At 43.9% G+C, this 27,821-nt stretch overlaps 1 protein-coding gene across 1 annotated transcript in view; it reads left to right on the top strand.

Moving 5' to 3' along the window:
- TBCD (tubulin folding cofactor D) overlaps positions 1-27,821 on the top strand; it is a 380,958-nt gene that overhangs the window by 288,283 nt on the left and 64,854 nt on the right. The window contains exons 30-32 of the mRNA XM_015426300.1: positions 11,065-11,205; positions 21,319-21,402; positions 25,677-25,835. Coding sequence (XP_015281786.1) covers positions 11,065-11,205; positions 21,319-21,402; positions 25,677-25,835 — 384 coding nt within the window. The remainder of the gene's footprint in view (positions 1-11,064; positions 11,206-21,318; positions 21,403-25,676; positions 25,836-27,821) is intronic.

Genomic DNA, 27,821 nt, shown 5'->3' with positions numbered 1-27,821 from the left:
TTTCACTCTGAGAGTCAACATCTCCTGATGATCCTTGGCCCAAGGGACGTCCGCCTGGCCTCGACCAGGGCCAGGGCTTTCTCTGCCCTGGCCCCACCTGGTGGAACATGCTCCCTATTGAGATCAGGGGAGATCCCCTGTGGGATCTTATGCAATTCCGCAGGGCCTGCAAGATGGAGCTGTTCTGCCCGACTTTTGGCTGAGGCAGCAGGCGTCCACATATGGCCCCCCCGAGGTTGCAATCTCCCACTTACTAGTAACTGGCTAGTTACATCTATGGGCCGGATTCTCCCTACAGCAAGCATGACTATTGTTTTTATATGTTTTAATCTGTTTTAAATTTTATTGTATTTATTAAATTGTTGTAACCCGCCCTGAGCCCATTTATGGGATGGGCAGGATATAAATGCGAATAAATAAATAAATAAATTATTTAGTAAAAATGTATTTAAATTCCATCTATTTTTCTTTGGTATATTTTGTACTGTGAGCATAACAGGGTTATGGTCTGTGAAGTTTGCTGGTAATATTTCCACTTCTAGTAGGTCATTTACAATTGTTGATGATATCCATCACATCTCTATTCTTGACCATGACTTATGTCTCACTGAATAGAAAGTAAAATCATTTTTATTCGGATTTCTTACTTTCCAGGAATCCACCAAATTATATTCTTCTGCCAGTTCTAAAAATGTTAGGATGTTCATTGCCTTTCCCCCCCCCAGTTGTTTTTCTATCCAAAAGTCTATCAAATACTGTATTGTAGTCTCCAATCAAACAAATCTCATCAAAATTTTGCTTTGAAATGAGTTCTTGCAAAAGTTTATACAAATTGTCTTGGTGCTGATTTGGTGCGTATATGTCTACAATCAAGGTTGTTTTACTTTGTCTTTGTATTTGGATTACCAATATTCTACCAGCTTCAGAGCTATAGAGCCTTTCAGGATGTAAGTATTCTTTCACATATGTGACTACTCCCCTTTTCTTTTTATCCTTATCAGAAGAAATAAAAACCTTTCCAAAACATTTAGTTTCCAAAAAACTTTTGATCTGACTGTTTTATGTGGGTCTCTCGTAAGCATATAACATCCAATTTTATCTTTTTTGTTGGAATATCTGTCTTCTTTTTTGGGGTGTGTTTAATCCATTAACATTTATTGAAGTTATCTTCATTTTTTCTTCTATTCATCTTGAATTTTTGTATTTGTGCCTCTGTGTTGCAATCTTGTAACTATTTATGATGGTGGAAGTTTTGCTGTTTTTCTAGTAGTTTGGGTTTTTCTGGTTGTCCCTGATGCTCCTTGTGCATCTTGGTCATCTTCTTCCGTCATCTCCGGTTCTTTCTCCTCAGTTTCCAATTTTGTGGGTTTTGATAAATTCTGCCTTAAATGTTGAGTTGATTCTATATTCCCTTCTGGGAATAGCCATCTATATGTAACTTCATTTTTTCTCAGAATGAATGTTAAGTCAGTGAGCCAGTTTGGTGTAGTGGTTACGTGCGTGGACTCTAATCTGGGAGAACCAGGTTTGATTCCTCCCTCCACCACTTCCACCTGGCTGGATGGCCTTGGGCAAGCTGTAGCTCTGATAAGAGCTGTTCTTGAAACAGAGCAGTTTCTGTCAGAGCTCTCTCAGCCCCACCTACCTCACAGGGTGTCTGTTGTGGGGAAGGGAAGGGAAAGGAGTTTGTAAGCCACTCTGAGATACCTTTGGGTAGTGAAGGGAGGGGTATAAATCCAATCTCTTCTCTTCTTATGTCTATGTATTCTTTTCTCTCTCACTCTCCATGGGATTTCTTTCAAAAATTTTATCTCTGTGTTCTCCATTTGTAAAGGAGTTGTACTTGCAGATTTAAGGATTTCTTCTCTCAACATTATTTTGACAAATCTTATGTGTACTTCTCTCGGGAGGTTGTTTCTTTTTGCGTATGCTGAATTCATTCTGTAGGCCACATCAATTTCATTATGTACTTCCTCTACTGTGTCCATGCCCATATAATTGGCCAGGGTCTGCACCATCACAGCTTTTATATTTTCATCTTTCTTTTCTGGAATATTTTGGAATCTTAAAAAAAATGTAAGATGCTTTATCCAATTCTAATTTAATAAGATCTTCTTCCATGGATCTCTGTTTTGAATTCACAGTTTTAAGCTCAAGATCCATCTTCTCTGATTTGTCTTCCACTTGATTTGTTACTTTAATTAGATCCACAATTTCTTGTTTGTTTTCTTTGAGTTGCTTCTGAACTTCCTCCATTTGAGATGTTATTTTCTGCATTAAAGAGTCCAGTTTGGTCTGCATTGGTTCTACTGCAGCAGACACTGCTATTTGAACCGCTGTTGTGACCAGCTTTAACAGTTGAAGCCAAGTCTTGTATTATAGATTGTAGGTCCTTTAATGACACTTGCCCCAAACTGGAACCTACACAGTTAACTACTCCTTGGGAGGTACCCTGATGTCTTTGGGGGGGTCTTTTGAGTCTACACCGCCGGCCCTGTTAAGAATGTCTCAATCTCTTTTTCAGTCAAAAATCTGTGGAGTCAAGCAGTTGTTATATATTTACATAACAATTCTTATTGTAATCAGATGCAAGTTCAAAACAAAATTCTTCAAAACAAAAGTTTAAATCAAACAAAATTATCAATTGCTTACATTACACTTGGAACACAGTGTACTTCTAGTGATAACCGCATGCATCTACAAAACCAAAACCTTTCCCAGCATCTCAGAAAGCGTTACCAACTGTTTACAAAACACTTGGGACACAATATATTTTTAGTGATAAACACAGAGAGAAATACAGACTGCCTAAGGTTTATAGTTTATATTTTGCAAAGATGAATTTAAAAAAATGTCAGTACCAGACTGTTTTTAAATTCCCTTTCCTTTCTTTCTTCTTTTTCAAAGGATACACAAAGAGAAATAAATTGTAATCCATGAAATATTGAGTATAGTTAAATATAATCAATTTAGGAAGAACTTTTATAATTTCATATCGAACAGTAATAAAACCAAGGAAAAAGGGTCTCAAATAAAAGAAAGCCAAACCAAATGATGGTAAATGTAAAAGTTCTCCATCAGGGTATTATAATCCAAAGTAATCCACAGTAAGATCTTGTAATAGTAATTCCAAAAGCACGGATCTTCGACGTGGTCTCTGTGCTTCACACCCATGGGATCTAGTGCACACACGCTCGATCGATCGCCATTGTAGCAAGCTCTTAATGGATTTTCGCGCCCAGACCTCAGGCATGCGCAGGAACCCCACCACGCATGCCCAGAGGGGTGGGCGCAGACATCCCGCCAGTTCCTTTCTTACCGCCACGTTGGAAAGACCCTTTCTTCGTCGGTCTGATCGGTTCGCTTTTTTGGCTACTTCGCCTCACGGCTCTTCGGATTTTTTCCTCAGTTTTATTATTTTTCTCACTCTTCTTCATTTGTTCTTCAAAAAAACTTATAAAAATTGCTTTTTGTGTTGAGGGGGAAGTTGCTGGTTTTACCTCAGTTTAGCCTTCGGGCTCCCCCCCCCTTTCTTTTTCTCCTTCTGGTATTTTTTATGGAGAAGAACTGGGGGGTTTTCAACCGCTATAAGGGTTGCAGCAGCAAACTAGCTCCACCTGACCGCCACACCCTTTGAAATTTTTGTTTGGGGGAGTGTCATTGACCTGAGTCTTGCCGCCACTGTGCCAGGTTTTTTAACCAGACACGAAAAAAACGAGCTGCGTGCCTTAAAGTGGCACTCCGTGAGTCGGCTTTACATTCTCCCTCAGCGATGGAGTCCGAGGCCTGCCTCCGACATTGACCAACCAACATCGAAACCACCAGCATCGAAGGTGCAATCCTCTGCTTCCACTCCGATGAAGAAGAAGCCCAAGCCAAGTAAGGAGCACAAGTCTGCAAAAAAGGGCTCCTCTAAGTCCCTAAAGGTGGCAAAGAAGGGGAAGGTAGCGGTGCCTGCATTGGGTGATGCCCCAAAAGTGCCTCCCGTTCCAACGGCAGTATTGACATCGGAGGTCCATGCCCCTCCACCGATACTGACTAGTCACCTACTGGATTCCCCTATACAACAATTAGAGGACCATACTTACTCTGATATCGAGACGCTACAGCTCCTTATTCGTCCTATGGATGCAGAGGCTTCTCCCTCTCCTTCCCCGTCATTGACATCAACGGTGTCAGAGGCTCCCGGCATCGATTCACATCGGAATCGACACACTTCTAGCAGCACGCAGCATCACCCTCCATGTCTGCTTCTTGAACCTGCCAATATCGATGACCGAGATTATAGGGACCGCTCTCACAGACAAGCCGCTCCTTTGTTTCCGAGACGTGCCCGTTCCAGAAGTCTATCCCCCCGAGTCTTTATTCCCCCAGCACCACCTCTGTCTTGGGATCAACGCCAGCTGAAGTATCTCTACGGGGGTTATCCACCATCCATGCCGTGGTTGACTCCGGTGGGCTATTCAGACTGGGATCAATACGCGACCCATTCTGTCCACAGATTAAGGTCACCCTACAAATCCAGACCTTCAGCATCTCTGTCTCATCCTCCGGCAGACAATCCTTCCCACCATAATCCGGAACTTTGTTGTCCCAACCCCCAAGTCGTACCACAAAATATTTCAACTACTCAAACAGAAGTCACTTGTATTCAAGTGCCAGATCAGGACTCCTCTAATTCCGCAGAAGAAGATTCTGATACCGAGGCCTCTGAGGTTGACACCTCTCCTGACCATAAATCTCCTAACCAAGCTGTTGCAGATGATCTCCCTATATCTCCATCTGACAATCTCATGTCCTATGCAGACCTTGTGAAAAGAATGGCCCATTCTCTAGGCCTCTCAGTCGTTCAACACCAACCTCAGGTTACAGATGCCATTTTTGATATCATGCAACTGGATACCTCTACTACCATTGCACTGCCCATGTCTGCGATCCTTCTACAAGCTGCGAAAACACCATGGGAGAAGCCTTCATCGGCCCCAGTGTCAACAAGACGCCTGGACCACATGTACAGAATCCAGGAGACCAGAGCTGAATTTTTATTTTCCCACCCTCAGCCCAACTCGATGGTTGTTACATCCTCGTCCAAATCAAAATGAACGCACTCTGCGCCTTCTGATAGGGGACAAAGAAGGTGGGGGAGCAGCAGTATAACTAAGATACAGACTACACAAATACTGCAAGAAGTGCATGCAATTAACAACAATTGTAAGAATCAGTTGACTCTTGTTCTTGAACTTCAAGCTGTTTTAATCTTTCTGTTTTTCAACACTGTTTTTCAACAGATGAACTTCCCCGGAGTTTTACCGCTCGTTTCGACACATTCTTTCTCAACGTAACAGTTCAATTTTGCATCCTTACAATATCTGACATCGGACTCTCTCCAATTCCACGTAACTACAAGATCTCTTGACAAAGTACTTTTACAAACGGACAGCAAGTCTATTCCACGGGAGCATTGGGAGTTAAAACCACAAATTATTCAGCCTGCATGAGCAGGTATCAGTACACTCTTTGGGAAAGGTTCCTTGAACTCCTGACACACCTCCCCAAAGACAAGCTTCAAGAAGCCAGAATTATCCAGAAGGAGGGCATGGTACTCACGAAGCAGCAGATCAACACTTCCAAACATGCCCTAGACACTTCCTTGAGAACAATGGCCTCAGCAATAGCTCTAAGACGGCATTCTCTTCCACGAGGCAGCAATATCGCCCTCGCACCTGGTCTAGGCCCTGACAAAGACGCACCCCGAATCGTCAGTCTCCTGACAGACAATGGAGACCACGTACGTCTTCGGGAGGCCAAAAACCAACCTTTCAAAAACCCAGGTTTGGATCCAGACAGCAGTCGTCTCGCACCAAGCAGGCGAAGTCTTCCAAGCAGGGTTTTTGACTTCCCTCCCACCAAGTCAGCTCCAACCCGTCTTTCTCCCTTCCTTCACACCTGGCGTCATATCACCACGGACGAATGGGTACTGTCCATCGTAACCCGAGGCTACCGTATCCAATTCCACCAGAACCCCATTACACTTGTAGTCGTCTCCACACAGCCTTCCTCACCTCTCCTAGAGGAGATGTCTGTCCTTCTGCACAAAGGAGCCATCGAGCCGGTACCACCATGTCTACACAGGAAGGGGTTCTATTCCCGCTATTTTACGGTTCCAAAGCAAGATGGAGGCATTCGACCTATATTAGACCTAAGGGTGTTGAACTGCTATGTCACCTACCACCGCTTCCGCATGGTGTCATTGCAGCAGATTATGCCACTCCTGCAGAGAAACGTCTGGATGGCCACCCTCGACCTCCAAGATGCGTACATCCACCTCACCATCCACCCCTCCCACTGCCAATACCTACGCTTTGCAATTGGTCAACAGCATTACCAATATGCAGCCCTGCCATTCGGCCTCTCAAGCGCCCCAAGAGTCTTCACAAAGACTATGATTGTTGTTGCGGCCTTCCTCCGCCTCAAGGGTATCTCCATCTACTCGTACATCGACGATTGGCTCCTGGTAGCATCCTCCAGGGACGCCCTGGTCTCAAACATCAATGAGACACTGGCACTCCTGCAGAACCTGGGCCTGCAAGTCAATCAGGAAAAGTCTCAACTTCAACCGGTCCAGAGAATACAATACATAGGTGCTCTACTGGATTCCAAGACATGCATGGCTTACCTGCCCCAAAACAGAGCGGCAGACATCATCCACCTAGCCACTGTCGTCCGTACCCAAACTTCAGTCACGGCCTTCGAAATACAGAGGCTGCTTGGCCTTATGGCCGCAAATACGTCGGTCCTGGTCTTTGCCAAACTAAAAATGCGCCACCTGCAACTGTGGTTAATCTGCAACTTTGACCCAACGAAAAACCCACATACCACCGTCCTAACCCCCCCTCCCAATATACAAAAGTCTTTACTTTGGTGGACTGTCCCTTCCAATCTCTTCCAGGGACCACCCTTCCATCCTCCATCACCCCAAATCACCCTGACCACGGATGCCTCCCTGTTGGGCTGGGGTGCCCACATGATGGGCCTTTGTGTTGGAGGCAAATGAGACACGCAGAAACGGAAGCGGCACATAAACTTCCTGGAACTGCTTGCAATACAGTTCGCTGTCACCAGCTTCCTACCTCTGATCAAGGGGAAATGTGTTACGGTCCTCACGGACAACACTACTGCACTCAGTTATGTCAACAAGCAAGGGGCACTGTCTCCCTACACCTCTGCAACCTTGCCATCCAATTGTGGAACATCGGCCAGAACGTTTTCCTGGTAGCCACACACATCCCAGGACACATGAATGTGCAGGCAGACCACTTAAGTCGAGCAGGACTCAGTCTCCACGAGTGGGAAATGAACCCAACCTACCTCCTCCCACTCTTCCGCAGGTGGGGAGTTCCCCAAGTCGATGTCTTTTCCACCAGAGCCAACAAAAAGTGTCCTCTGTTCTGCAGCCGAGGCGGCAGGGACCCACAGTCTCTAGGGGACGGTCTCCTCTATCCGAGGCCCCAGGAACTTCTCTACCTCTTCCTTCCACTACCCCTGCTTCTGAGAGTGGTCCGCAAAATCATCAGCGACGGAGCAGACTACATCCTAATAACCCCATGGTGGCCGAGACAGCCATGGTTCTCCACCATCCTTGATCTGTCAGCAGGGGTCTACCACCAATTCCCTCCAGCACAGGACCTCCTCTTCCTGTCCGACTCCCCTCTCCTGTACCATGACTAACCACAGATGAAGTTGACTGCCTGGAGAATAGCGTCAACAGCTTTTTCACCCGCGTAGCTAACATTTTACTAAACGCAAGAAAGCCTACTAAGCGAAAGTCCTACCATTACAAATGGCAAAGGTTTTGTTCCTCCTTGGGTGACAATGCCCCTCGAGCCACCTCAGTGGGTCTCGAGAAAGTTTTCCAATTCCTCCTGTCCCTTGCTGAGTCGGGACTTTCTCAATCCTCGTTAAGAGTTTATTTGCCCGCTCTTTTGGCCTACCATGTTCAAATTGACGGATGCACACTGTTTTTGCATCCACTTTCAAAACGTTTTTTAAAGGGACTGTTGCACCTTTATTCTCCCATCAAACTCCTGTCGTTCCCTGGGACCTTCCTCTAGTTCTTTGTCAGCTCACGAGGAAACCCTTTGAGCCATTCACAACTTGTGACCTGAAATTCCTGTCATAAAAGATGGCCTTTCTGGTTGCTGTCACCTCTGCGAGGTGAGTTGGAGAAATACTGGCTTTCAGACATGACACACCTTGTCCTTTTTGCCAGACGGTGTCCACCTCGTCCCTGACATCTTGTTCCTGCCAAAGGTAGTGTCAGAGTTCCACCTACAGGCAGAGATCTTCCTCCCGGATTTCTTCCCAGTTCCAACATCCTCAAAGGACAGACTGTTCCCGGCTCCAACATCCTCAGAGGACAGACTGTTACACACCTTAGATGTGAAACGTGCACTCCTGTTCTACCTGAACAGCACCCATCCAACGAGACGTGACTCCCAACTGTTTGTCTCGCACCAGCAAGGCTGGGGACTCGCATCATGGCTCAGCGCCTCTCAAGGTGGATTGCGGGTCTCATCCGCCTCTGCTATCTGATTGCCAAACAGCCATTGCCTGGCCCAATCAGGGCCCATTCAACTCGAGCTGTTGCGGCTTCCACTGCCGTTCTCCAGGGAGTTCCCCTAACGGACATATGCAAAGCCGCTACGTGGGCCACGCCTAATACTTTCATAAGGCACTACGCCCTAGACGTCCGTAAAAACTCTAATACAGACATGGGATGTCGCATTCTATCTTCGGCTATACAGTAAGGACCTGCCAGCACCCTCCTCCAGGTAGGCTACTGCTCGCTAATCTCCCATGGGTGTGAAGCACAGAGACCACGTCGAAGATAAACAGGTTGCTTACCTGTAACTGGTGATCTTCAAGTGGTCATCTGTGCATTCACACCACCCGCCCTCCTTCCCCGCTGCTGTCAGCTTCTACATTTTTCATAGGGGTTGATTTGCGGGGGTTTGAAGGAACTGGCAGGATGTCCACGCCCACCCTTCTGGGCATGCGCAGTGGGGTTCCTGCGCATGCCCGAGGTCTGGGTGCGAAAATCCGTTAAGAGCTTGCTACAATGCTGATCGATCCAGTGTGTGCGCACTAGATCCCATGGGTGTGAATGCACAGATGACCACTCGAAGATCAAAAGTTACAGGTAAGCAACCTGTTTTTATAATTCCAAAAAATAAAGATTAGTCCATAAAGAAAAAGTAGTGTTATAATCCACTTGATCCACAGAGGAGGGGGGGGGAAATTAGAATCCACAGTAGGGTCTTGCAGGGTTTTAAGAAGCTATTCAGTAGCTTTTAATTGTCAACTTTTCCACTCGTTTAGCCCACTGGTAAAAGAAATTCCTTTTACTCCTTTTGCAAGCCACTTGAAGGGAAAAAGTGAGGGAAGGGAGCCCTCTTCACCCCTCCATTTTCTTCCACTGATATTTAAAATGCTTAAAGGGCTTAAAGTCCAACTAAGGAATCTTTAGTTTTGTTGCAGATTAAAGGTACTCACGGTGTCTATAGTCTTCTTTCGATGTTTGTAGGGGGTCATCCAAGTTCCCCATTGTCCAGGACTCACAGCTTCGCCTCCATGCCTGGCATGGAAGCTCTTGTCAGATTCTTGCTTCTGGATGATCACAGACTTCAACCCGCTGCTGCCGCTCGCAGGGGGTCTGGATCAAGCCCTCTGCTTTGGGTTCCTCTCCGGGGAACCCAAGGAGCTTGAGATCTCTCAAGCTCCACTAGAGAATCGACAATTCAAATCACCTCGCAGGAGCAAGCCGAGTGACCGCACCGTGCTGAAACTGGAAGCTCGAAGTTTGAAAATTTAAATGTAGTTTTCATGTCATCTATGATCAATGAAGGGGTAACGTGATTTTTTCCTCCAAGAGATGATTCATCAGGTTTATGAGGTAGTAGTGTTTGTATGGTTGGGTATATCGTATTTGAATAATGAAAAGGCCTCTATCAGAAAGACAGGCTTTTAGTGTTATCTTGGAAAGGTAGAAACCAAAGATTGATTCCATCTTATTAGTTGATTAATTTGTGTATCAGCTATCATAAGTTATAGGATTCTTTTATATACAGTTGAGGTTGCATGCTCACATTTTTCTTCATTTCACTCTCAGTTTACTGTTCTAATAAGGTGCCAAGGAGTGCTTTTGCCTAACTTTTGGTGCTCTAACTAGTTCCCCCTCTCCTTTGTCTGCATAACTGTATTTGTTCATTTATACCCTGCATTTCTCTAACCACTACATCACTCTGGCTCTCAGTGTGTTACATTCAGAGTAATATATGAAAACAGGAGTGCGTTTTGAGTACCACCAGCCTCTTGGACATTGGAATAAGAGGTTCCAACTGGCTTGTGTGAATTATTTAACATGGTTTATTGTATTTCTTGCTGTAAATGGTCAGAACTCTGTGATTCAGATCATCAAATCAAGTAACACTATATGGCATGATCAGAAATGCAGGGTTTGTAAAGCACAGGGGGTCTCTCAAACCACCAGCAGCTGAATCTAGATGTTCCACTCCATAAAGAGCCAACAGGGTGTAGTGGTCAGTGTGTTGGACTAAGATCTTAGAAATCCAGTTTCATGTCCTCATTCTGCCATGAAAGCTTGCTGGGTGATCTTGGGCCAGTTATGCCCTCTCAACCTAACCTACCTCACAGGGTTATTGTGAGGATAAAATTGAGGAGAGGCAAACGATGTAAGCCTCTTTTAGTCCCCATTGTGGAGAAGAGTTGGGTAAATAAATAAACCACTGTGGAAATTTCCAAGTGGAAAGAATGGCTGGTGTGATCTCTTTTGTTGTACAGTGACATAACAGCAGGTGGCCAGAGGATGTATTGCAGCTTTAAGCCCGGTGGAGTTCTAACAACTTGTAGAATCTGACGATTCTAACCTGGCCAAGTTGATCACTAACTCTGCAATTATAGTGTCCCATTGGTAAAAGGTTGCACTTTCTATTTTAACTAATACTGGTCATTATATTAATTTGTATATGTCTGTTGTTCCTGCAGGATTTGCATGACAGTAGGGGTGAAAGGTGAAGGGTCACCAACCGAATTTGTCTGCAAAAATAATGTTGCACAGATATACAACATGCTGCTGGATGGTCTGAATGATTATACAACAGACAGTCGAGGTGATGTTGGAGCATGGTAAGGCATTTGGATGCTTATGGATAGGGGTTCCAGTATAGATGCTGTTTAAATTCTATTCTTTAAAATGCAGATTGTATAATATGTTCAAATGGTAAGGCTTGTTAGCTCTGCTGTTACTACATTTCTGTCTAATCAGTGCCATTTGTTAACATGAGAGTGTTTATGTTAAGGACATCTTGCTCAAAGGAGAAGGGGAAATAACCAAAGGCTCTTCTGTATTTTTTACCCTTCACTTTCAATTACTTTGGGCTTCATTTTGAAGTTACCAAGTTATACTTCTGTTGGCTTCTTTTCTGTCACGTGTTTGTAAGTGGACAGCAGAGGGTGCAGTTGTATCAATCATTGATTGGGCTCCTGACTTCTTGCATTTCTTGCCAAGCATTTGTAGATATTATTTTAAAAAGCAAATGAGTTGTACTAGCTTTATAGTTGCATGATGGCAATGATTACAGTACACATGCCATGGACATTGTCCTTTTGTCAGGTACATGCACCATGTCATTCTTAGTGGCTGATTCTAATAGATGATACTCCTGTAACTCTGCTATGTCACAGGAGAACTGTGGATTAGACTATATCATTTCTCTGTCCCCAAGGAGACCCACCTTGTGCCCTCCTTGATGGTATTTTGGCACCAGGCCACAGCTGTGCTGTTTAGGAGAAGACTTGGTCTCCTTAACTAAAGATATGCTACTGATTTCCAACTTGTCTGTGCTCTCTGCTCTTTTTTATTAACTGGAACGGGTGTTCTAACTTGACAGGTGTCATCAAACAAACAAAAACCTCTATGTTTTTCTTGTAAGCATTAATGGTTATGTTTGCTTTAAACTTGTTTTGGTAGTTCCCTTAGAGGGTTTTATAAGTCCAAAAGCAGAATATAAGCATTTTAAATAAGAATATACATTTATGTGCAGTCATGATTCAGTTGGGTAGCTGTGTTGGTCTGAAGAAGTAGAACAAAGTTTGAGTCCAGTGGCACCTTTTAAGACCTACAAAGTTTTATTCTGGGTATGAGCTTCTGTAATTATGCACAGACATGAATGCTTGTACCCAGAATAAAACTTTGTTGGTCTTAAAGATGCCACTGGACTCAAACTTTGTTCATGTGCAGACATGGTAAGAGTGAAAATGGTAGGAAGGGGTGAGTTTCTGGTAGAGATCCCCACTCTTGGCAACCTCCCCAACTTCTGAGGGCTGAGCGTGTGTGCTGTCCTTGTTAGCCAGACAAAATTCCTGGCAGCAAAGAACAGCATGCAGTTGCAACCCATTGGCCAATTGCAGACAAGGAAGTTTGGGTGCCTTCAGCCAAGCAGAAATCCCAGTGATGAGTACAGTGCCAAAAGGGGAGGAGTGCTTTCTTAATCTTTTCCTCCATACTTTAGGAACTGAAACCCACTGTGGTGGCTAGAGCTTTATGGGTTTAGGAGATGAATTTGGCAAGCTGTATTCATCCAAAATCTCAGAGAGACCCATTATGGTCTTGGAGCCCTCTTAAGTTCGTTGAAGGAAGGGTGCAATAACTCAACACCACTTCTATTCAAACCCCTTTGTACGTTCAATGAGGGATTCTCTAATTATGTGTCTTCGGAATCATTGTGACAGAGTGCATAGTTCCCCTTGGGTCCTCTCACTCTCCTATTGAGGAATTTGTTGGGGATAGGCTAACAAAAGTTCTCTTCCTATATTCCCCCTCAGCCTTAACTTCTCACTGGTCCTCACTTTTGATATTTCCCATCAATTATGATTTACTCTTATTATTGACACAGAGAATACCTATATTGCCTGGTGAACAGAAATCCACAACATGAAGCAATTTTGGGAGATGTTTAGCCATCATAAGTGCTGTAAGGAATCCTGGAGTTTACAGTTTAAAAATTACATGGTAATGCTACCCAATAAATATAAAATACAGGTTAGATAGGCATCTAAAATACTTATTAGATTTCACTAAAAAAAAAAACCAGCCTCCATATCTTGCTTATCATCTTTAGCAAGAAAATTTAAATTGAGAGAAATTGTTTTGAATAGGGTTAATTGCTTACTACTTACTTTTATTTGTATCTTCTTCAAGAAGAGAAGTAACAATTGCATTTCTGTATGAAGAAAGCTTCAGTTTTTAGAAAGGATTTAACTGACTGTATTTTCCATGTGCAAACTTAGCATTCCTTCAGACACATTGGACAAGTCCCAGCAAACAACCTGTTTACAGGTGTAAAATGTGGACATCTACATAGCAAGATGCCATATAAAAAGAGGGGAAAGTATTCCTTGGTGAAAGATTGCCAAATAGTTACGATGCAGCTTATGCAGCTTTTTTTTCCTTGTCTAAATTTCTGTTGAAACACTTGTCTAACCATTTTTAAGACTTCATATGCATTTACCATTTTTTGGTTAAAAAAGTACATTGAGACTCAAAAAAGTACATTGAGACATTGGTGGATCACTTAGAATGAATTATGCAACTGTCATGGAAAGGACCATATTGTCCCAAGGATTCTAGTGTAAAAATATTTCAGTATACGACTTGAGTGTGTGTATTAATCTTTGCATACATTAACTCATTCCTTGCACATTTGAGAACATAATTTTATTTGGGGTCACAGTTGAAAGTGCAGATCTAGGTAGGGCCTGGAGATCCCTTGGAATTATTAGTGATCTCCAGACTACAGAGATCAGTTCCCTTGGATAAAATAGCTGCTTTGGAGGACAGACTCTATGACAGGGGTAGCCAGTCTGCAGCTCAGGAGTCGCATGCAGCTCTTTCACACATATTATGTGGCTCCCAGCAGGGTGGCTGGGGAAGCAAGGGGGGGAATGCCTCCCCAATACGTCTTCCCTTCCCTAGCCAGTGTTCCCCTCCCTGGGTAAGCTTGAGGTGGGAGGAAGCAGAGAAAGTGTGGGGCTGGAACATTCCAGGACTGGATACCAGAGACTGACTGAGCTTTGAGCTCTAAAACAATAGTCCACAATGACTCTGGAGGTGACCAATGAGAAAGTAATGTTATGTAAATAGCCTATCATTAGGAGTTGGGTGTGTTTGGGTGTGGGTTTTGCATGCTATTTAAACAGGGCTATTGCCCTGAGGTTTCAGTCTTGTTCCTGAAATCACTTAATAAAGTAGAGCGGTCCACTGCAATGTGTCTTGAACCCAGTATTTAACAGAAAGATAGCAACTTTAACTGTAAATGTGTTCTCAAAGACCCCCCCCTTTAGCCAGCTCGAAGAAGGCATTTGTCTCTTTAAATCCCTTCGCCAAGCCAGCCAGCATGGGAGGCTTGGAGGACACATTTAAAGTTAAAGCTGCTTTCTTTCCACCTTTCTATCTCTCTCTCTCCCCTCCCTCCCTATCTAAAGTTAAATGTATTCTCCAAGCCCCACCACACTGCCACACCAGCCAGCTGCCTTGGCTCGTAAAAGGCTTTTGACTCTAAATCCCTTCTCCAAGTCAAGCCGGCTGGTGGGGGAAGGGGGTTGGAGAACATATTTAAAATTAAAGTTGCTTTCTTTCCACCTCTTTCTCTCTTTCCACCTTTCTTTCTCTCTCTTTCTCCTTTCCTTGCTTTCATTCTGCCTTCATCTCTCTCTTCCTTCCTTCCTTCCTCCCCTTCCCGCATCCATTTGCTTTCTTTGTTTCTTTCTCTTCCTTCCTCCCCTATCTATTTGCTTTATTTGTTTCTGTTTCTCTCTCTTCTTTCTTTCCACCTTTCATCCTTTCCACCATTCCCCTTCTCCCTTCCTTCCTCCCTCTCCCTCCCCATCTATTTGCTTTCTTTCTTTCTCTCTTTCTCTTTCTCTATTCTTCCCTCCTCCTCCTTCCCCATCTATTTGCTTTCTTTCCACCTTTCTTTCTCTTTTTCTCTTTTTCCCTCTCTTCCTCCCTCCCCTGCCCTCCATCCCCAATCTATTTTCTTTGTTTCTCTCTCTCGGTCTTTCCTTTCCACCCCCCTCTCTCTTAGAAAAATGAATATCATTTTGACAAATAACTATCATCAGTATCTGGTTTTACCCCTTTGTTCTTTATTTTTGGCAATTTTATTTAATATTTATAAAAAAGCAAATTTGCATATTTTCCAAAAAAATCTGTGTAATATTTGTTCATGTCTTGTGGCTCTCAAAATCTGACGTTTATTTAATGTGGCTCTTATGATAAGCAAGTTTGGCCACCACTGCTCTATGACATGCTGCCCTGCTGAGGTTGAGGTCCCTTCCTTCCCTAAACCCTTCCTTCCCCATGCTTTGCCTTCAGCTGACCCAGCTGAGCTCTGAGAAGCAGCAGGAGACAGAGCTGCTGGAGGGGTGAGTGTTTTTTATTTGCTTTCAGCTGAGAAGGTTTCAGAGGGAGATTCTTCGATCACCCTTCTGGGTTTACCTGCGAACCCTATATCTGTGGTCAAGAGTGACTATCTGGCCTCCTCTTGCCAATATCTTTACTTATTTATTTTCTTTCCTTCCTTATTTATTTGAGTTTAGGATGCTGGCTTACCGACCTGACACCCAAGGCAACGTCTAAAAGCCTAGTCTGCTGGTTTTTGGAGTGCGGGGGATAAGGTCCACACTTCCTTTCCTGGATTACCTGCAACAACCAGGGTTCGAGGTTTTCAGAGGCGTTGCACCCCTGCTTTTGAGTTCTCCCTCTAACTCTTTTTCCTAGATTCCCCTCTAACTCGGGGTGGGGTTTTTCCGGAGCGTCACACCCCGTTTTTCTGAGATTTGCCCCCTAACTCTTTTGCTAAGGTCTCTGCAGACTCTTGGTCTGACATGGTACCTCGTAACCACAAAGTGCTTATGCTTTGTGGGGTGGTATGTGTATGCCTACGTGTATGTGCATGCTTGGTGCAAACTTGGGGATTCCCTATCGGGCCTCTTTGTAGTCGCTCCTCGGGTACCACCCAGTGATAGAATTGGAGCGCCGCACGAATTGCTCCGGGGGCAGAATGAAAAAGACAAGAAGACCTCCCACAATAGCTTGCTCCAGTAGGGAGCCTTTTGCGCAGACAGAAACCATTCACACTCTATCCTTCCTTAGACTCTGGGATTGGACCATTCCCTTACGTCCGAAGGGGGCGGGAAGGAGCGTGCCGACTCGCTTGTTCCTACTCCCAGTTTCTGTTATGCCAACAGCTTTATCTACAGCTGAGGCCAATTATATTTTAACGTGAGTTCTGACCAGCTATACCAGGGTCGTGTCCAAACCCAGAGTTCCAGTAATTGAAATCACATAGGTGTTTTTCCAAAACAAATAATTCTTTACTAAGCAATATCAAAGTCACACATACAAAATAATCAGTCTCTCAATTCACATACACTCAAGGTTCCTTTAGAATTACAGAAATAGAAATAAAATAGTTTCTCAGTTACTTGGAGGTAGGTAGCTATTTCGATTTATACGCGCCTGTGTCCAGAAGTCTTGTCTGTTGCAATGGGAATGGGGTAGACAGTAATACCTAGGGGTTTAAACTAAATCACAACTGCTAGAACCAGCTAAGCAAGCATGGACCTCTTTGGCTGCAGTTCCAAGAGATCTTAAAGTAGACAAAGGATTGTTGGATAGAAAGCTGGACCTTAGCAGTAGAAAAGAAGATAGAGGTCGTGGAGAAGGGAGGTGGCTAGCAAAGACCTAGGGTTTGGGTCTTTACTTTTTTAGTTGAATCTCCAGGTGGGTGGCATCTTGCCAGTCTGTAATCCCACCTATTTACAAGTCCATTCCATAGTTCTTCCCTATTGGTGCATGTGAAAAAGGGGCAGGTAAGCTATGGGTTGGGTCAATATTTGAAATACTACACTCTATCTCATGGAATCTCCATCTGGCAAGGTGTGAAATGTCAGCTTCCTGCATCCTCTTTGAAGTACAGAAGAATCTTGCCTTTCCCAGGCTTAAACAGGAAACTTGCAACACAGATGCAGATCAGGTCTGTGTCCTACGTGACATCTCGGCTTTGCAGTAATGGGGGAATTCTTCTTCTTAGTCGTTGTTCTCTGCTCACAATAGCTAACATGTGCTTCTTCTTCCCATGATGCTCTGAGCTGATTGTGTGCAAGCTACATTAACATAAAATGCAGGCAAGGGTTCCTTATGTGAAGTCTCTCACAGTAGGTAATGCAAACAGCTTTCTTTGGCTCATGGTATACAGATGTGGGCACAGTCCATTTGTTGTGTGTGTAGCAGAGGCTTCTCATGGAAAGGCCTCCACTGTCATGCCAGCTGAAGCTAGGAAAGGACATCAGGATAACCTCATAGAGTCATAGGGTTGAAAGGGGCCATACAGACCATCTAGTCCAACCCCCTGCCCAATGTAGGACTAGCCTAAAACATCTCTGACAAATATTCATCCAGCATCTTCTTGAAAGCTACCAGTAAAGGGGAGCTTACCACCTCCCTAGGCAGCTCATTCCACCTTTGAACCCGGGTAAAGCGAACGGCATTCAGAGGAATTGGTTGAAATTAAATCAGAAGAACCGCTCTGACTGAGAAAAAGGTTTTTTCTAATATCCAGCTGATAACTTTCTGCATGTAATTTAAACCTGTTGCTTCGGGTCTTATCCTCTGTGGCCAAGTGGGACAGCTCCTTACCCTCCTCCAAAGGACAGCCTTTAAAATAGTTAAAGAGAACAATCATGTCCCCCCTCAATCTCCTCTTCTCCAAACTAAACATTCCCAAAGCCCTTAGCCTTTCCTCATAGGGCTCAGTCTCCAGACCCTTGATCATCCTCATCGCTCTCGTCTGCACCCTCTTGATTTTGCCCACATCCTTTTTGAAGTGGCCTCCATAACTGCACACAGTACTCAAGGTGCGGCCTGACCAAGGCAGTATACAGAGGGGCTATGACCTTCCTGTGATTTCAGTGTTATGGCCCTTTTAATCCAACCCAAGACTGGATTTGCCTTTTTTGCCACCGCATCACACTGACTGTTCATATTTAGTTTACAGTCCCACCCTTACCCCAAGATCTCTTTTGCATACACTATGCCCTAGAAACGTATCCCCCATCCAGTATTTGTGCTTGACATTTTTGTGGCCCAGATGTAATACTGTGCATTTCTCTTCATTGAATTGCATCCTGTTTGCAACTGCCCACTTCTCCAGAGTATTCAGGTCTTGTTGAATTTTAACTCTATCTTCTTGGGTGTTTGCTACTCCTCCCAATTTGGTATCATCAGAAAATTTAATGAGTAGGCCTTCTACCCCTTCATCCAGATCATTGATAAAAATATTGAAAAGCACCGGGCCCAAAACTGAGCCCTGCGGCACCCCACTGGACACCTCCCTCCAATCTGATGAAATGCCATTGACCACCACTCTTTGGGTGCGGTCCTCTAACCAGTTCCCTATCTACCGAACTGTCCTATAGTCCAGTCCACAGTCTTCCAGTTTGCCCATCAGAATGTCATGGGGAACCTTATCAAAAGCTTTACTAAAATCCAGGTAAATCACATAAACAGAGTTCCCACGATCCAGTAAGCTCATCACACGAGAAGTAAACCAGGTTGGTCTGACAAAATCTGTTGGGCACAAAATCAGGCTGACTTCCCTGGATCACTAAGTAGTCCTTCAGATGCTTACAGATCAATCCCTTTAAAATCTGCTCTAATATCTTCCCAGCAACAGAAGTCAGACTGACCAGCCTGTAGTTTCCCGGGTCATCCTTCTTCCCTTTCTTAAAGATTGGGATAACATTCGCTCTTCTCAAATCTTGTGGCAAATCCCCAGTCCTCCAGGAGGCCTTGAAGATGATGGACAAAGGCTCTGCAAGTTCATTAGAAAGTTCTTGGACCACTCTTGGGTGCACACCATCTGGCCTAGGGGATTTTTATTCATCCAGTGCAGCCAGGTGCCTCTCCACAACCTCCCTGTCAATGTCAACTGGACACTCAGGTGTCCTGTCATGTCCTCCACCATCTCTATATGGGCTCGAGTTCTTCAGGGAGAAAACAGAGGCAAAAAAGTCATTAAATCTGTCTGCTTTTTCTCTGTCCTCCACCAGAGTTTCTCCTTCTACTCCCAAAAGCAGTCCAGTTGCCTCTTTTACCTTGTGTTTGCTTCTCACATATCTGTAGAAGTTTTTCTTATTGTAGTGAGCCCCCCCTAGCCAAACCCAACTCATACTGAGCTTTGGTTTCTCTGATGGCTGATCTGCAGTACCAGGTCTGATCTTCCCTCCATTTCCTGAACATTTCCTTTTCCTCCCTTAGCTTATTCTGGAGCTCTTGGTTCATCCACATTGGTTTCTTGGAGCCCTTACCATGTTTCTGTCTTGCTGGAATAGTGAGGGCTTGAGTTCACAAAAGCTCATGTTTGAGAAGAGCCCACCCTTCACTTGCTCCTTTCCCTTCCAGCACACTCCCTCACGGAATGACTCCCATCAAGCCTCTGAGTTTGTTGAAGTCGGCCCTACGAAAATCTAACCTATGATACTTTAAAATCTAACCTGATACTTTAAGTGTATTTTTAAGAGATGAGTGTGTGTGTGTGTGTGAGTGTGTGAAGTGTGTTAAGTACCGTCAAGTTGCTTCCAACTGATGGTGACTGTGACGTCCCCTTATCTGGGGAGGCCTGGTTTCACTTTAAAGTGTTCTTTTTATTTTGTTCAACTGGGTATGTTAGGCTGCCACCAGGAAATTTTAGGCTTTCCAAACCTTTATACTTTCTTTTGGCTATCACTGGATAGGTAGGTCGAGATTTTAAGTCTCATGAGGGTCTATGTGTTTCCTGAGGAATTATTTCTTTCAGAGCTGGCAGACTTAAATAAAAGAAGATTTATTGAAACAGTTCATAAATAAAAGTGCAGAACAATGTAACCAGTAATGTGAATAATTTTAACAATTTCGTTGTGTCTCACACAAAGTATGCTCCCTTTCTGACAGGAATTTTTCAAGTAATTTTGTAACTCATTACTCAGAGTCATATACGTTTCCTATTTCACTTCAGTCTGTCACTCAGACTTTCATTTAACTTTTGTTTCCTTATACATTCAAGTTTTCTTCATACACAGAATTTAACTCTTGTATCACACACAAGACTGTCTCTCTCCCTCAGACCTCAGAACAAACTAACTTATCAACTGTCTTCTACGGAAAGTTCAGGCTTAGTTTGATCTAGAACCCACTAATTTGTCTTTTTGGCAGTCCATGGTATTCGTAAAAATGGCCTCCAACACCACATTTCAAATGAGATGAGTACCATCTTCCAAAGCTATAAAATGTGGTAAATTGCTATACTAACATCATGTTTACTCTATACTTTGGAAAAGAGGGATATAGATTAAGTCAGCTGCTCATTTTTTACTACCACTACTAGCAATTTTGTTGGGAGCTGCGGTGGCTCAAGTGGTTAAGACGCTGAACTGCAGGCTGTGGAAGGTCAGTAGTTCAGTGGTTCAAGACCCGGGTGCCGCAAGACAGGGTGAGCTCCTGTCTCTAGTTCCAGCTCCTGCCAACCTAGCAGTTCGAAAGCAAGAAATTGCAAGTAGATAAATAGGGACCACTTCGGTGGGAAGGTAACAGCGTTCCGTGCGCCTTGGTGTTTAGTCATGCCGGCCACATGACCACGGAAACGTCTTCGGACAGCGCTGGCTCTTCGGCTTTGTAACGGAGATGAGCACCGCAACCCTAGAGTCGGATTCGACTGGCTTTCGAGCAAGGGAACCTTTACCTTTACCTTTTACTAGCAATTTTATGCATGTTTACTCTGAAATAAGCCTTGTATATTCAGTGGATCTTACTCCCAGTGGAATGTACATAATACTGCAGTCTTTGTTAGAGGCTAAAAATCAGCAATTGATCAGAAGTTGTGGATTTGGTTTTGGTTTATTTTTTTAAATTCTTCTAAACCTATAGAAAGAAATATGTATTGATGCATATTTGTAGGCAAATCTCGAAAGGGGTCAATGGCTGATATCCAGGACTGAAAGAGAACCCATGGCCCTAATAGTGTTGCACTTACTGTTCCTTGCTTCAGCCCACCTCTATAATTTTGGTTTCTGGCACTGTATGTTTCATGCGTATAAATGTATGTTGTTCTTATCAGAGAAGTGATATAGAATTATATGAAACTTGTCTATATGAGGCTGGAAATTAACAATGGAAACATGGTTGTATGCTTATTTCCACAGGGTGAGAGAAGCTGCTATGACCAGTTTAATGGAAGTGACCTTGTTGTTAACACAGAATGAGCCAGCATTAATCGACCCTAATGTGTATGTAGTTCTCAGTCTGATTTTGTATATGCCTGCTGTGTTGTGAGATGATCAGCAACTTCCCCTCCTATTTTCTCCTTAGTGAATGAATTCCCTCAGAACCTCTCTTGTTTCTGTTGAAAGCACTGGGAACACAAGTCTAGTTTCTGGTTCTTATTTGGCTAGTGAAAGTGCTTTATATTAATGATCTTTTCTATTTAGAATGAATATAGTTCCTTTCTCTGTCAACATTTTTTTTTCCTTTCTTTGATTTAAAAAAATGATGGACCACGTTTCTAAATGTTGAACAAACAATTGAAACCTTCACATTACTATACCAAAAACAGTACTATCAAGAGTCATCATAATAAAACTAGTGGGAGCAGTTTTTGAGCTCTGTGCAAAAGACATCATGAACAAATGTGCTTTGTGTTTCTTCCTGTGAACCTGAAGGAGCACAGTCTGACCTCCTAGTAAATCAGACCTTTTCAGCACAGGTTATTTGCCCCAGGTTTCATGCTGGTTTTTTCCTGCTTCCCAAAAGCATTGAGGTGCATTGGTGCACCTCATGGGATTTTTCTCATCTTTTCGAACCTGCTGTGCTGTGAAGGTTTGGGAAGGATTGAAAACAGATCAGCCAATATCATAATGCCCCTATATAAATCAGTGGTGTAACCTCATTTGGAATACTGTGTGCAGTTCTGGTCACCACACCTTTAAAAGGATATTATAGCTTTGGAAAAAGTGCAGAAAAGGGCAATTCGAATGAAAAAAGGGTTAGAACACTTTCCCTATGAGGAAAGGTTAAAGCTCTTAGGGCTCTTTAGCTTGGAGAAACGATGACTGAGGGGAGACATGAATGAGGTTTATAAGATTATGCATGGGATAGAGCAGGTAGAGAAAGAGGTACTTTTCTCCCTTTCTCACAATACAAGAACTCGTGGGCACTCCATGAAATTGCTGAGTGGTCGGGTTAGAACGGATAAAAGGAAGTACTTCTTCACCCAAAGAGTGATTAACACATGGAATTCACTGCCACAGGAAGTGGTGACGGCTACAAGCCTGGGCGGCTTCAAAAGGGAATTAGATAATGGAGCAGAGGTCCATCAGTGGCTATTAGCCACAAGGTATAGATAGGGACTCTGGGGCAAGTGATGCTCTGTCTTCTTGGTGCTAGGGGGGTCAACAGTGGGAGCGCTTCTAATGTCCTGGCCCTACTGGTGGACCTCCTGATGGCACTGGTATTTCTGGCCACTGTGTGACACAGAGTGTTGGACTGGATGGGCCTTTGGCCTGATCCAACATTGGCGTCTCTTATGTTCTTAAGGATCACAGCAAAATCTGCTGTTTGACAGAATTGGCCAGATTTTCCTGTTTTTCTTCACACTGCAGCTATTTTCTCTTCCCTAGTCCTTATGATGGATGTTCCCCACCCCAGAACTACTGGAGGTGCTTTCTGAGGTTCCCCCCCCCCAACTTAGATTCATAGAGTTGGAAGGGACCACCAAGGTCATCTAGTCCAACCCCCTGCACAGTGCAGGGAATTCACAGTGATCTCCCCGCATCCAGTGACCCCTGCTCCATGCCCAGAAGATGGCAAAAAAAAAAACCCAAAAACCCTCCAGGATTCCTGGCCAAACTGACCTGGAGAAAATTGCTTCCTGACTGCAAAATGGCAATCGGCATTTCCCTGGGCGTGTAAGAAGGGCCACTAGAACTAAGCACTGATGCAACCCTCCCTCTCATGAACTGCCTAAGTTCACACAATCAGCATTGCTGTCAGATGGCCATCTAGCCACTGCTGAAAAACGTCCAAAGAAGGAGAGCCCACCATGTCCCGAGGAAGCCTGTTCCACTGACGAACTGCTCTAAGAGTGCTCAAGGAACTTTCTAGAGAACTTGCAGAGCCTTTGCTTATCATCTTCCAGACCTCTTGGAGGACAAGACTGGAGGAGGGCAGATGTCATCCCAATTTTCAAAAAAGGGAGGAGGGATGACCCAGGAAACTGCAGGCCAGTCAGTCTGACCTCTGTCCCAGGGAAGATATTGGAGCAGATTTTAAAGGGATCAGTCTGCGAGTATCTAAAGGACAATTTGGTGGTCCGGGGAAGTCAGCACAGATTTGTCCCCAACAGGTCCTGCCAGACGAACCACCTTTCCTTCTATGATCGAGTTACGAGCTTACTGGATTGAGGGAATGCTGTTGATGTTGCTTACCTGGATTTCAGTAAAGCTTTTGACAGGGTTCCCTATGATATTCTGATGGGTAAACTAGAGGACTGTGAACTTGACTCTAGGATAGTTAGGTGGATAGGGAACTGGTTGGAGAACCACACTCAGAGAGTAGTTGTCAATGGCATTTCATCTGAATGGAGGGAGGTGTCCAGTAGAATGCCACACGGCTTGGTTCTGGGCCCGGTACTTTTCAGTATTTTTATAAATGATCTGGATGAGGGTGTAGAGGGGCTATTCATTAAATTTGTAGATGACACCAAATTGGGAGGAAGAGCAAACACACCCGCAGATAGATATAGAATTCAATGAGATCTGAACACGCTGGAAAAGTGGGTGGATGTGAACAAGATGCAATTTAACAAGAATAAGTGCCGAGTTCTACATCTGGGTAAAAAAAATGGGGAACATGCATAAACGTCTGAGTAGCAGTTTGTGTGAACAAGATCTTGGGGTACAGGTGGACCATAAGTTAAATATGAGCAGCCAGTGTGATGTAGGGACAAGAAAGGCTAATGCGATCTTGGGGTGTATCAACAGAGGCATAACATCTAAATTGCAAGACGTCAATGTCCTGCTGTACATTACATTGGTCAGGCTACACCTGGAGTATTGTGTGCATTTCTGGAGGGCTCACTTCTAAAAGGATGTGGACAGAAAGGAGCAGATGCAGAGGAGAGTGACAAGGATGATCGGGGGGCATGATGGCTCTCTTTAAGTATTTGAAGGGATGTCACTTGAAGGAGGGCACGGAGCTGCTCCTGTTTGCAGCAGAGAATAGGGCTTGCAGTAATGGGTTTAAAATAAGGGTGGGAAGGTACCAGCTGGATATTAGGAAAAACTTTATTACAGTAAGAGTTGTGCAGAAGTGGAACTATCTGCCGAGGCAGGTGGTCAGCCTCCCCCCCCCCACTGGCAGTCTTTAAGCAGCGGCTGGACAAATATTTGTCAGGGATACTCTAGGCTGTCCCTGCATTGAGCAGGGTGTTGGACTAGATGGCCTGTATTACTCCTTCCAACTCTGTGATTCTATAATTCTATAACTGTCAGGAAGTTCTTCCTAATGTCTAGTCGAACATTTGTTTAATTTAATTTCAACTCATTGGTTCTGGTCCAACCTTCTGGGGCAACAGAACACAACTCCACACTGTCCTCTATATGGCAGCCCTTCAAGGACTTGAAGATGGTCATCATATCATCTCTCAGTTATCTCCTCTCCAGGCTATACATACCCTGCTCCTTCAAGCTTTCCTCAGAGGACCTGGTCTCCAGACCCCTCACCATCTTCATTGCCCTCCTCTGGACATGTTCCAGCTTGTCTATATCTTTTTTTAATTGTGGTGCCCAAAACTGAACACAGTACTCTAGGTGAGGTCTAACCAGAGCAGAGTAAAGCGATACCATCACTTTGCATGATCTGAACACTATACTTCTGTTGATACAGCCCAAAATGACATTTGCCTTTTTAGCTACAGCATCACACTGCTGACTCATGCTCAGTGTATGTTCTACTAAGACCCCTAGATCCTTTTCGCACATACTACTGCCAAGACAAGTCTCCTCTATCCTATAATTATGCATTTGGTTTTTCTTACCTAAATGCAGAAATTACATTTATCCCCATCGAAATTCTTCTTTCTTTCTTTTTTTAGCTAAGTTTTCCAGCCTGTCAAGATCATCCTGTCAAACGTGGAAGTTGACATTGATACACTGTTATGATGGTATATCACTATGTCACTGGTAAAAAAAAAAGACTTGACACGCCTTCTGGTGCCTAGGTGGGGAGGGGATGGCCAGTGCAGGGACTGGGGGGAAGTGGGGAAACGTGCCATCTGGAACAGTTGCAATGAGGTTTCCAAAGAACAGTGTTGGTATACAGTCTCATTCTGTAAACTTGGGGAAGCCAAAGTAAGGATGTTTCTTCTCATAGCTGTTTTTATATCCTTTGCTGAGGGAATCTTGGCAAGGTCTGATAAGTAGATCTTTATAGCTAGTGATGGAGGCAGGGGCATTCATACTTTGAAGGATCCTAATGTTTGACTTTTGTATGTTCTAACTTTCAGCTGTAAGAAAATTATGTGCTGCCTAGCCCAACAGTCAGCTGAAAAAATTGACCGATATCGAGCTCATGCAGGATCTGTGTTCCTGACACTTCTCTACTTTGACAGCCCTCCAGTTCCACACATACCCCACCGGGATGACTTAGAGAGGATATTTCCAAGGTACCCCTATCATTAGTGTTATGTGCTAAATTTATAAAGTGTTTGAAGAGATGGATATTTCTTTCTGCCTTGGGCTTTCATCATTTTAAAGTTTCATAAAGAGAAAGAGGGATTTAAAATGTATTTACATTTCTTCTGCTTTAATCCAATTTTAAATTTATTATCATGGGTGATCTCCCATTTTAGATTTCTTCCCTAATCCAGTTTCCAAGTGGGTTATACAAATAAATTAATTCAGAAGGATATAAAAGTCTGATAGTTGGTTATCAGTTGGAATGGGGATCAATTTAAACAGGAAAAGCCATGCGTGGATAAATGGTGTCCTCCCTGCAGCCTTAATATGATTTGCCCTCCTTTCTCTCCCCCTTGTGCAGCTGCTATTAAAAATGTAAAACAGTGTTGGAATCAAAATGAGAACATTTTAGAACAAATCATCAGTCAGTCAGTCCTTGAGCATTTAGAAAGGATGGCTGTAATTACTAAGAGCCAACATGGGGTTCTCAAGAACAAGTCATGCCAGAATAACTTATCTCCTTTTTTTGAGAAAGTTAGTATTGTGGTGGATCAGGGGAATGATGTATAGACATAGTAGATCTTGATTTCAGTAAGGCTTTCAATAAGGTTCCACATAATATACTTGTTGACAGGTTGGTAAAATGTGGTTGGATCCTATGACTGTTAGGTGGATTTGTAACTGGTTGACAGATTGCATTCAAACAGTGCTTGTTAATGGTTCCTCATCCTCTTGGAGAGGAGTGACAAGTGGAGTGCCTCAGGGATCTGTCCTGGGACATGTTTTGTTCAACATCTTTATACATGACTAGGAATAAGGCCCATTGTGGAAATAATTACAACAAGCTCTAGAAAGAGGCTCTGGGTGGGTGCCCTGTCCTTGGGCACTCAGTGTCAAATTCAAGTTAGCCTTTATTGGCATAAATTGTCAATAAGATTATACAATTTAAGAGCAGATTAAAAACACACCTATAAAAATACTACGTATCTAGATTGTACAATTTAGGAGCTGATTAAAACACACCAATGAAAATACTGTCTCTGGGATCCTTTGGCACAGCTTTAAAGCGGAGCGAAGAAACTTGGCCACTTTCTCAGTGATGTCAGAACAGAAGTCATTTAAAAGTCGGTGTACCTTAAGTGCATCAGGGCAATTCATCATGCTCATTTATTTATTTATTTATTTATTATTTACATTTTTATCCCGCCCTCCCCGGAGGCTCAGGGCGGCTAACAGGCATATAGCTAATAAAACAGTAAAAACAATACAAAATATTAAAAATTCATCACAATTTATAGCCTATCTAAAAACAAGGCTATCTAAAAACAGGATGGCAGTCCTCTGAACGTCCCATTCTCGCTCACGGTGCTTTTTTAGGGCTTTGATGGTCTAAGCCCATATCCCGATGTCCATATACCGGAAATTCCGGGGATTCCAGGAATTTCAGGGCATTGATGGTAAACTGATGCGTTGATGGTATACTGGTGGTGGCTCCTATTCAAAAGCCTGGCGGAAGAGCTCCGTCTTGCAGGCTCTGCGGAACTGTGCTAGGTCCCGCAGAGCCCTGATCTCCTCCGGGAGCTCATTCCACCAGATAGGAGCCGCCACCGAAAACGCCCTGTTCCTGGTCATGGTCAGCTTGATGTACCGGGGACCCGGTACATCCAGTAGGTTCCGGCTCCCCGACCGTAGTGCCCTTGGGGGAACATGTGGGGCAAGGCGGTCCCTTAGGTAGGCTGGTCCCTGACCATATAGGGCTTTAAAGGTAATAACCAGCACTTTGAAGCGAACCCGGTACGCTATTGGCAACCAGTGCAGCGCTTTCAGCACAGGCTGGATATGATCTCGTCTAGGAAGATCCATCAGCAGTCTGGCTGCAGCATTCTGCACTAGTTGCACCTTCCGAATTTGCGACAAAGGCAGCCCCATGTAGAGAGCGTTACAGTAGTCTAGCCTTGAGGTAACCGTCGCAT

The sequence above is a fragment of the Gekko japonicus genome, unplaced genomic scaffold (genome assembly GCF_001447785.1).
Source record: "Gekko japonicus isolate JY-2015 unplaced genomic scaffold, Gekko_japonicus_V1.1 scaffold501, whole genome shotgun sequence".
Classification (NCBI taxonomy): domain Eukaryota; kingdom Metazoa; phylum Chordata; class Lepidosauria; order Squamata; family Gekkonidae; genus Gekko; species Gekko japonicus.
This window is presented reverse-complemented; position numbering and strand designations above follow the sequence as displayed.